Raw genomic sequence first — 10,306 nt, forward strand, 5'->3', positions numbered from 1 at the left:
TACGTGTGGGCGGGGCCTGAGGGAAGGGCGGGGCCTCCAGGCCCGAGCGCCTGACTCGTGTTTGCGCGGGCCTCGCGGGGCGGGGCTTGTGGTGGGCGGGGTCTGGTGGCGAGGTAGTGGGCGGAGTCTAAGAGAGCCCGCAGGCCCGAGTGTCTCTGGATTGGGTCTTTTGTGGGATGGAGAATAAAGAAGAGTCGGGTGGAACTCTGGAAAGTGGGGTTCGAAAGCTCACGTGGGGTAAGAGGTGTGAGTGCGTGACTCAGAGAGGGGCTTGTGGGTGCTGAGGGGGCGGGGCTTGAGAGTGGACCGGGGCCGTGTGGCTTCCGGCACGACCGGGTGGCAGGGTCTTGGAGGTGGACCCAGGGGTGTGGGCGGGGCACATGGACAGGGTGTGGCTTCTGGAAAAAACAGAGGGGCAGGGCCTGAGGGCGGACTCGGGCTTGTGGGCGGGGTCGCGGTCCCCGCGGCGCCCCTGACTCACCGCGGCCCTCCTCCCGCAGAGTCGTGCGCGCACGTGGTGTGCCCGCGGCCGCAGTCGTGCGTGGTGGACCAGACTGGCAGCGCCCACTGCGTGGTGTGTCGCGCGGCGCCGTGCCCCGCGCCCTCCAGCCCCGGCCAGGAGCTCTGCGGCAACAACAACGTCACCTACATGTCCTCGTGCCACCTCCGCCAGGCTACCTGCTTCCTGGGCCGCTCCATCGGCGTGCGCCACCCGGGCAGCTGCGCAGGTGCGGGCCAGGGCGGGAGCGGCGGCGGGGTCTAGCCCCTCGCCCCTCTCCGCGCCCATATTTCTCTGTTCGTTCCTCCCGCTTTGCAGGCTCCCCTGAGCCGTCAGATGCTGAGTCGGAGGAGGAGGAAGAGAACTTTGTGTGACCTGCGGGGCGGCCTGGGCCTGGCGTTCAAGGCCTCCCACTTTATTTATTGCCACAGCAGAGCCTAATTTATGTCCCACGGACACTCCCTAGAGCCTGGATCGGACCACTTGGGGGAGCCCTGGGAGCCCCATCCCCCAAGATATCTTGAGGATTGGGGGAAGGAGGGCTGGGATCCGCGCTGGTGGGTGGGACCGCCACCCCAGTACCCTACTACCCAGGAGGACCTCAGGCTTCTGCTCTCTGGCGCATAACTATCGATTGTCACTGCCACTCAGAGGGCTGTGGATTCTGTGCCAGCGATTAATGAAAAGGCACCCCAGCCCTAGGACAGGGACCAGGGGGTGAGGAGCAAGTCCACAGCCCAAATGTGTGTAGATGAGCCTCAGAAGATGCCCAGACAGGGGACAGGCCGAGGAAGTAGCCTCTGTACCCTACTGGCCCACGAAGTCAGGGCTCTCCTCTCCTGCTGCCTCCATTTACTCAGTAAGTCCTGAGAAAGCCCCTGGGGAGAGCCCGGCTTATTTCCTGGGTGGGGCGCTCTCTGTGCCTCCTACGTGGGTCTCGGGCATGGAGCCACCAGCATTCGCCCAGGACGGGGCACCATGTCTAGTGTGCCTGATCCGGTTAGGGTGCGACCCAGCAGGGCCCAGGAGCCCCCGCTCACCCACTGGCTCTGGTGGGGTGTAGACACCAAAGCCCACTGCACTCCTGGCCTCCTGGAACTATGTGTCGGAGCAGCACCCCTAGTGCGTATTGCCCTGTCCACAGGTGAGGTCCAGACCCGGGACCCCTCGGTGCCACGAGGCCAGCCTTTGCCGGGTCTCTGGACTCTGCTTGCCTACCAGCCAGGCTCAGGGGTCTCGACCCCCACCCTAGAGCCGATTCCCTCCGTTCCAGCTGGGTTGTCGCTCTGTGTCACCTCCCCGTGCCTTCGTGTAGACCAGAGGCTCAGACCAGATATGGGGGTCTGACAGGGCAGGAACCCAGCTCCTCAAATTTGAGATGAGGGATGCAGGGGACAGTGTGCTCATCCTCTCCCAGCCCCCGGGAAGTGCCTTACCTGTGACACCCAGAAAAGTGCTCTTGAGTAGGTGGGTTCGCCCGAGCTCCCCCCACAAGGCAACCTCCCCGCCCTGGGGTCCTGCCTCACCAAAGAAATAAAGACTGTCAAAAGCGACCTTGGGGTCCAGGCCTGGTCTGCCCGTCTCTGAGCCTCTGTGCTGCCCACTTTGGTGTGGGGTTACCAGCCTGGTTGCGGTGAAGGTAGTGAGTGGGGGCCACTGGGAGCGTCCTGGGGAGGGACGCAGGTGCGTGTCCTCAGGGCAGCCACCTCCGGGCAGTAGGCAGCAGCCAGGGAGAGGGCTGTGGTAGGTGGGGTGGGTGGATGAAAGGGGGTTTGAGGAGAGGCCCAGCCAGGCCCTCGGCCACCCAGAGGCCAAGACGAAGCTCCAGGAGTACAAGTGAACCGTTATATCTGGTTAGTTAACATTTTATTCGGTTATTTTGGCTCTTTTTGTGTGGCACTGATGCCCGCTTCCAACCCCAGGCTTAATGGGTCTGGGGACCCCGTGGCCCCCCCGCGCCACCAGCCACAGGATTTTACAGGGCTGGAGCTGTTGGCATCAGTCACCACCTCGTTTGTGTACCCAGCATGAGCTGCCGGGGTTCAGGCAGCTCCTGCTGGGGGACCCCAGGGGTCCTGGGCCCGGGGCTGGATGGGCACCTGCCGCACTACGTCCCAGATCCAGGTCACGAAGGCGGACACCTGCGTGTACACGTCAGGGGTCTTGGGGTCCCCGCACCAGAGGCCGGAGAAGGAGACGAGGCCGTGGGCCCGGTTCCTGCACACCAGGGGCCCCCCAGAGTCCGCCTGGGGTGGAGGGAAAGGCCAGGTCAGGGGTCCCGCTCTCAGCCTCAGCTTCTCTGAAGGTGCCTCTGCGGGTAAATCTCCCCGGGCCCCCTTCGTGCCCCCAGCCCTTCCATGGCCCCTAGTGCTCTTACAGCAAAGATTAAACCCACTCCAGCCTTCGAGAACCTGAAGACACCCCCTCTCTGCCCGTCTCCCCCCACGCACCCGGCTCTAGCCACGGCAGCCTTCTGGGCTGTTCCTGGAGCAAGCCGGCTCCGTCCAGCCTCAAGGCTTATGCACCCCCTTGAGGCCTGTTACTGCACCCCCCCACACACACACTGTAGTGTAAGCATACAAGGCACCCGGCTCCAGCCACCGCAGCCTTCCGGGCTGTTCCTGGAGGAAGCCAGCTCCGTCTAGCCTCAAGGCTTTTGCACCCCCTTGAGGCCTGTTACTGCACCCCCCCCACACACACACTGTAGTGTAAGCATACAAGTCTGCAGCCCTGTGGGGGTCTCCCCTCCTCAGCTCGAAGGCACTGTCCTCAGAGAGGCCTCCCCAAGTATTCACCCTAAAATTCCTGCTTCTTCCCTTCTGCTCCCCTCCTGGCCCCACCACCCTAATTGTCATGTGGCGTCATCTCTGACCCTATGAAGTGGCAGTTTTATAGATGGATAAAATGAGGTCCAGAGAAATGACTTTCCCAAGGTCGCACGTCTGGGACGTGGCACGGTCTGGATCTGGCCCCAGGCAGCTGGGCTCCAGAATCTGCATTCTCAACCTCTGTCCTCTCTGGCCTGGTTCCTCCCTTGCACTAGGGCCACGGGTCCACCAGGTGGGGGATCAGGACCCTGTGCTCCTTCCTCGAGATCCCTTACTGCCCCCTACTGGACACTGCTTGCAAATACGCGAGTCCGTAGCTGTGCTGTGCACAAGCCGGACGTGTCAGCCCTGGACCCCAGGCCACTCCCTGCCCTTCCGGGGCCTCCAGTGAGGCCTCCTGGCCAAAGGTGAGCTAGGACTTAGTTCCCAAGGCTCTGCCCAGGCAGGTCTTCCCCTCTCCCGGGGCCTCGGTTTCCCCATTCGGTGAGCGAGCGGGACGGAGAGTGCCTTACTGAGCAGAAGCCTCGCCGCCGGTGGTCCCCGCTGTGGGCGCAGAGCATGGCGGGGCTCAGCTGGCCCTTCCAGGAGCTGTTGCAGACGTCCAGGCCCAGCACGCGCACCTCAACCTCCATCAGCCCGGGCGGCAGCTCCTCAAAGTTGGACACGGAGCCCCAGCCGGCCACCTGGCACCGCGCCCCGGGCCTGAGCGGCCTGGCGTTTCTCCTTGGCAGCCCCAGCAGCCCCACGGCGGGGCCCAGGGCAGCAGAGCTGTTCAGCTGCAGGGAGAGACCGCCCCCAACCGTCACCGCTGCCCCATCTGTGGTCTCTCGGCCTCGCGGAGAGGAACCAACGGCAGCGTCATTAAGCTGTTGGCACCCCTCGCTCATGAGGCCTCCCCCAACCCGGGCCAGGACTATGGCCTCTCCCCACCTCTCCAGCTGCTCAGAGGCATCTCGCTCCCGGCCCTGGGCTCTCCCATGGCTCCCCATTGCCCTCGGGATAAAACCTCTTGGCTGACCATTCCGGACCCATCCAGCCAGAATGAATTCACTGCCATGCCCTGGGCCCGCCTCCACCCTTTTGCTCACAGCGTACCCCCCACCTGGAGCACCTTTCCCGTCCAGCCTTCAGGTCTCAGCTTAGACGTCGCCTCCAGGAAGCCTTCCCAGACTCTCGGACTAGGACAGACGGGCTCCTATGTGCTGCCCTTTTAGATGGGAGGCTCTGAGGGGGCCAGCCCTGGGGTTCGCTCATAGCTGTGTCCCCGGTGACCGGCACACAGCTGGCACTCACTGTATTTGACCCTGGCTTCAGTGCTCATTCCTTGACCTCGGGCACATCCCTGACCGGCCCCGGCCTCAGTTTCCCCGTGGGCGCAGCGGGACGGGCGAGTCGGAGCAGCGGGTTCTGGGCTGTGGCCGCTGACAATCTCTGTCCCCTTCCTGTTTGCCAGGAGAGCCCTGCATGCCAGACCCTTCATCCCCAGGGACCTGTTTTGCCCTCTCCTGGTTTTAATTTTTCACCACATTTGGAGGGCAAGTTGGAATGTTCTTCCTTGAAAACAGAGGCCCTGGGGTACCTGGAATTGCATTTGGGGAGCCTGGGCGAGCGCTGCAGGACATACCATGCGGTGGTGGGGGGGGCTCACATCTAACAGAAGAGCCACTTCCTGCCCAGACACCGCGCGAAGGGCCGAGGGGCAGGGATAGGGTGCTTCCGGCAGTAGCGCCCCCGAATGCTGAGGCCCTCTGAGTGCTGTAGGTGGCCATAAACCAGGGGAGCGGGGAGGGGCAGGGTGCAGGCTGGGGGCCATCGGGGGACAGCTCCTGGGGACGTTTGAGCAAAGGCTTGACCTGACTCAGGTGTTCCAGTATCATCTGGCTATGTTTAAAACACATCAGGTCATCCTGGGCGTGGCCGAGACAGGCCAGACCTACGTCCAGTACCACCCCCCACGAAACTCACCTGCAGCAGGCAGATGTCATTGGCGTGGGTTGTGGGCTGATAGTTGGGGTGCCTGATGACAGCCGAGATGCCGAACACCTGCTGGGTGGGCTCTGGGGTGCGCAGGGCATGGGCCCCCAGCACCACCAGGCCCATGCGGGGGTCTCTGCGGTGGGGAGGAGGCTTGTGAGCGGGGCCAGGGCGAGGGCCACCTGTCACGGGCCTCGGTCTCCCCATCTACCGAACGTTTGGCACAGCAATTCGTTTAATCCTCACTCCGGTCCCGCCGTGATAATAATTGTTATGTTTGTTAGTTTTCCACCTCAATCATGCCATTAACTCTAATCGTTGCAGTATTAATTTTAATAACTGTTATAAACTCTACTTAGAATGAATGGAATGCTTATTACATTTATTACGATTTCCACCTAACATTATGCTGTTACCTGAAGGGGTCCCGCACAGGCTCCCCTTTGACGTGTGGACTCTTTTGAGCTGACGAGGGATTTCTGCTCCCCACTTGACCACCCCTCGGATCTAGACTTGGGGCCCTTGCCCAAAATGCGAGTCACCAGGACGAGTGAGGACCGGGCTGCACGGCAGGCAAGCTTCTAATCACTGGGCCTCTGCTGTTCTTAGTGGCCCAAGAACGACCCGGTCACCTTCCCTCCGTCACCCCAGGCACGTGACCTCCTCCCAGCTCAGGACGCCATGCACACCCCTGTTCCTGTCCGTGGGAGCCCCACCACGCGGGGTTCCCACGTACACGTATGTACCAAATCGGGTTATTTTCTCTTGGTGCCCCCCCTTACACAGGTGTAATTACTAGGCCACCAAGGGGCAGAGAATTTCTCCTTCCAATAGTTTCACTATTAATGTCGATGATTGTAACAATACTTAGACTGAACGCAGGGATCATATCGGCTTATTGTCACGCGGTGTCCTTCGGCACTTGTCCCCCTGTTGTGTGGCACGGCTGGCCCCACCGACGGAAGGTGGGGTCTGCCGTCCAGCCTGTGCCCCATCTAGAATATTGCGATACCCACAGCAGGGCCACCCACTTCCCCCCACTGTGGTCACAGCATCCTGGGGTCCCAAGTGGCAGCGGTCAGGGCACGGGCCCCCAGGTGGCTCACCGGTCATTGAAGCAGTGGGCGGCTGAGACCACCCAGCGGGTGCGGAGCAGGAAGCCCCCGCAGTGGTGCTGGCCCTCGAAGCTTACCGATGCCATGTAGGGACGGGAATGGGGGGTCGCCTCACGGCCCCCGATGATCCGGGCTCCCCAGGAGCCTGCAGGCGGGGCAGGGGGGCAGCGTCAGGGGCGGGACAGGAAGATGGGCTAATGTGGGCAGCTCGGGCACCAGATGGGATGGGAGTCAAGCTGGGGAGAAAGGACAGAGACCGAGGTGGCCAGAGAGACACAGAGACTCAGGGAGCACGTGGGCGATGAGGAGTCCCAGGGGGGCCCTCGAGTCCGCTGGGAGGAAGTCTGGACCCCAGAACCTGGGCCCAGTCGAGACCTTGGCGAGGTGTCCTGCCCCTCTCCCTGCTGTGGCCCCAGAGGCCAGTCAGCCCGGGGCCCACATGGGGCTACCTGCAGTTTTCCCGGGGTGGGTCTGGGGGAGCCTCGAGGCACTTGGGGAGTTCCTGGGTGGGGCCCAGGGGGTTCTCACCTGGGGGCCTCGCGGACAGCATCAGGGCAGTGGCCACAATCAGTAGCAGGTGGCCCCGGTCCCCCGCCCCAGGTCCCATGGCCGGCGCAGGCTGCTGCCTCCCTCAAAAGCTGTGTGGTTGTGGTCCTCACCCTCGTCTAACGTCCCGGAAAAGGGGAGCCCAGCGGTGGCCTGTGGTGTGAGGCCCCACCGGGCTCCGCCAGCAACGCCCAGATCTGAGCTGGAGGCTCTGGGAAGCCAATGATTCGACCGCTCGGGGTTGCCGATCACAATCGCAAAGGAGGAAACAGAGCGGGGTGAGGGCGGGCCCTGGGGGCTGCCTGCCCAGGCCAGCCCCGGCTCCGCCGGTCCCTGCGGCCCCGGCCACCTGCCCTCTCTGTGCCTCGCTTTTCCAGCGTCTGTCCCCAGGCCCGGGTCAGTGTGCCGGCCACAGGGCCCTGGGGGCTGGTGTAAACATTACACAGAGCTGCCGGCTGCACGTGGAGCTGGACTTCGTTTCGTCCGGGGCGGGAGCAGCCCGAGGATGTCAGCAGTGTTCCTATCTCTATGTTGCTTATGGGGAAAATGAGGCACGGCACGGTCAGGCGCCTTGTCCACGGTCACACAGCGAGGGAACAGTGGGGCTGCGGTCGCATCTCAGGACAGCTCCTGTCGCCTCTGTCGGTGGCCAGTTCTGCCCAGAGCCAGCCCCATTTCCTTCCTGTCTGCTGAGCCATTGGGAAACAGGCAACTGTCCTTCACGGCCCCATGGCGCCAAGCTCCCCGCAGCCCTGGGGGTGGGCTAGGGGCCCGGTGTGTCCGTTTCCCAGCCCGAGGTTCAGATTGGGGAGCCCGGCCCGTCTGGGGCTGCAGAGAAGAATGTCCTGGACTGTGGTCCCTGAGGGGTCTTTCGGAGGGGGACTGCGGTGGCTTTCCTGGTCAGGGCAGACTCCGTGACAGCGGTAATGGCGATGGTGATAACCATAGCTCCCTTTACTAAACACTTACTTTTGTTATTGATTTGTCGGCACTCTTTATATATTGAGATGAACTCATGGGCATATCAATTCCTTTTCCTGAGCAACTATCAGGTGCACAGGACACAAGTCCCTGGGGAGGGGGTTTGGGTTCTACTGACTTGCAGATGGACCGGCCAGAGCTGGGTGGGCCGATCAGGTCCCCGGGCCTCTTCCTTTGGGTCCCCAGGGACGTGGCACAGGCCAGGAGGCTAGCAGGGGTCCAGGCTGTGGCGTGCCACTCCGTATGGGCCTGTGGTTCCAGTTATGAAGCTGGGGAGGGGGCCTCCCCAGCCCCTTGCCCCTGGGATCCAGTATGTCTTGTGTCCTGCTTACCCCTCCCTAGCGCCCTTTGGGGTCAGGGCTGGAATCAGGGCTGGGGGGGATGTAGAGGGGGTCCCTGGCTCATGGACAGGGGAGGTGTGGGCTTTGGGGGCCCATGCAGAGCTCTGTGGGAGGCCACGGGCCCCAGAGGATATGTGTGTGTGTGGTGTGGGGTGGACACAGCTGCACGATGGGCTCGGGGCAGGAGTGGGGGCGGGGTGTGCTGGGCAGAACCCCGGGGACCGCGGCATCCAGGAGGAGCCAGAGTGACCAATGCGGGGGGAGGAGGAGGGGTGTCGTCGTAGAAACCGCGGTTGGTGGTGGTCCAGGAAGGGGGCGGGGCTGCGGGCGCAGGGACCGCCCCTCCCAGACAGAGGGGCGCTGCGGGCTCTGGGCTGAGAGGAGGAGGAAGGGGGTGGTGTGGACTCCTCTCTGGAGGGAGAAAGGTCGACTCAGGCCCACTGCCCTCGTCCCCGACACAGCCCGCCCTGTCCCACCTCCAGGCCTTTGCCGCCCGGGACGCTTCCCCCACCGACTCCGTCTGGCTGTATCTCCCCAGCTCTCTGGCGCCACCTCCTGGTTGGTCTCCTGGAAGCGACCGCCTGCACGCCTGCCTGGGGTGTGGACATCAGGGTACCCCAGCGGGGCCTTGAGAGCCACCGGGAGGACTTTGGCTTTCCATGTGAGGGAGGTGGGCGCCTTGGGAAGTTTAGGGCTGGGAAAGGCCGTGAATGGTTTGTGAGGATGGCAGAGATGCTTCCAGCAGCCCCTCCCCATCGGCGAAATGCATCCAGCCGCCCTCAAATGTCAAATCATCTATTTAATAAACAAAAGAACACCCTTTCTCCTCTGCGTCTCTGGCACCTAACACTGCCAGGCGCACAGTAGGTGCTCAATAAATCTTTTGGGCCGAGTGGATGCAGAGGATGAGGGGCAGTATTGGAATTACAGCTCACTTTTGCTGAGGGCCAGCCTGCAGGTCAAATCTTGCCCACTGCCTGTTTCGTAAATAAAGTTTCATCGGCACACAGCCACACCAATGTGTGTACACTTCAATGGCAGACCTGGGCCCGCAATGCTGAAAAAATTTACTATCTGGCCCTTTTCAGAAAGAGTTTGCCAAACTCTGAGCTACTGTGTGCTGGGCCCTGTTCCAAGTCCTTCGTGTGCATTCACCCCGTTAACCCCCCCAGCTGCCCTGGGAGGTGGGATGTGAGACCCAGCAAGGTTCAGAAATGGACCCAGGGTCACACAGCACCGGTGGAATGAAGCTGGGCCTCGAACCCAGGGCCCCAGATGTTTCTTGGGTTCTTTTTGTTGTTGTTTTTTTCTGGGTTTGCTACTTTATCTCGTTGTTTTAATGCGAAATGCATGCACGTCATTGTTAAGAGGGGGAAAGCAGGGGACCCGGTGGCTACTGTCTGCTGCCTGCGCCCACCTCCCCCCCCAACAGGTTTCCTCATCCGGGAGCCCCACCCCTAGCTCGGGCCAGGCCTTGCCCTGAACTCCAGTTTGGGCATCCAGCTGCCCACCCAATGTTACCTTTTTCATCCCCCAACCTCTCTCCAGGGGCTCAGTTTGCAATGGGAGGGGACCCCAATGCCTGTTCTCCCACATCCCATCTGGGGGCAGTCCTGTCGGCTCCCCCTTCATGATCCACCCAGAACTCATCTGCCTATCGACCTGGTCCAGGCTCTGCTGGTCCAGTCTCCCCGGGGGAAGGGAGGGGCCCCAGTTCAGCCTCCTCCCGGCCTCCCCACTCCTTTCTGCCCTTCTCATCCACTCCCCACGTGGTGGAGGGAGGCGCCTCACGAAAAAAAGCCGCGCGGGTCCCTCTCCTGCTCTAAATTCTGCCGTGGCTCCCCAGTGCCCTCCAAACAAAGCCTGAGTCCCTCTTGCTCCCTCCTCCACACACCCCCCCCGAGCCCCCCACTCACTCTCCTGCGGGGCAGATTTTTAACCATCAACCCTCCTCCAACTCCACAGCATCAGGCCCAGCGCCCGGCGAGCGCTCGGAAGCCCAACAACCGTCGCGTTAACAGC

General features: G+C 62.4%; 2 protein-coding genes across 2 annotated transcripts in view; one reads left to right on the plus strand and one right to left on the minus strand.

The window, feature by feature from the left end:
* The window catches only part of FSTL3 (follistatin like 3), a 5,069-nt gene extending 3,017 nt beyond the window's left edge, over positions 1-2,052 (plus strand). The window contains exons 4-6 of the mRNA XM_025041543.1: positions 131-237; positions 501-728; positions 818-2,052. Of these exons, the coding sequence (XP_024897311.1) occupies positions 131-237; positions 501-728; positions 818-873 (391 nt within the window). The 3' untranslated portion in view covers positions 874-2,052. The remainder of the gene's footprint in view (positions 1-130; positions 238-500; positions 729-817) is intronic.
* A 131-nt stretch (positions 2,053-2,183) lies between these two features.
* PRSS57 (serine protease 57) lies at positions 2,184-7,023 on the minus strand. The gene is made up of 5 exons (XM_006904167.2): positions 6,945-7,023; positions 6,408-6,561; positions 5,293-5,437; positions 3,840-4,103; positions 2,184-2,745 (listed from the first exon to the last, which is right to left on the minus strand). The coding sequence occupies exons 1-5, from the start codon at positions 7,021-7,023 to the stop codon at positions 2,542-2,544; spliced, it is 846 nt and encodes a 281-aa protein (XP_006904229.1). The 3' UTR covers positions 2,184-2,541.
* Between the last annotated feature and the right edge of the window lie 3,283 nt (positions 7,024-10,306).

Source organism: Pteropus alecto, unplaced genomic scaffold (assembly GCF_000325575.1).
Source record: "Pteropus alecto unplaced genomic scaffold, ASM32557v1 scaffold30, whole genome shotgun sequence".
NCBI lineage: Eukaryota > Metazoa > Chordata > Mammalia > Chiroptera > Pteropodidae > Pteropus > Pteropus alecto.

Coding starts and splice junctions, on each gene's coding strand:
- PRSS57 (XM_006904167.2), bottom strand. CDS start 7,023: ATGGGACCTGGGGCGGGGGACCGGGGCCACCTGCTACTGATTGTGGCC. Junction 5,438..6,407: donor GCCCACTGCTTCAATGACCG/GTGAGCCACCTG, acceptor TCCCCACCGCAG/AGACCCCCGCATGGGCCTGG. Junction 2,746..3,839: donor GGCGGCGAGGCTTCTGCTCA/GTAAGGCACTCT, acceptor CCTCCACCCCAG/GCGGACTCTGGGGGGCCCCT.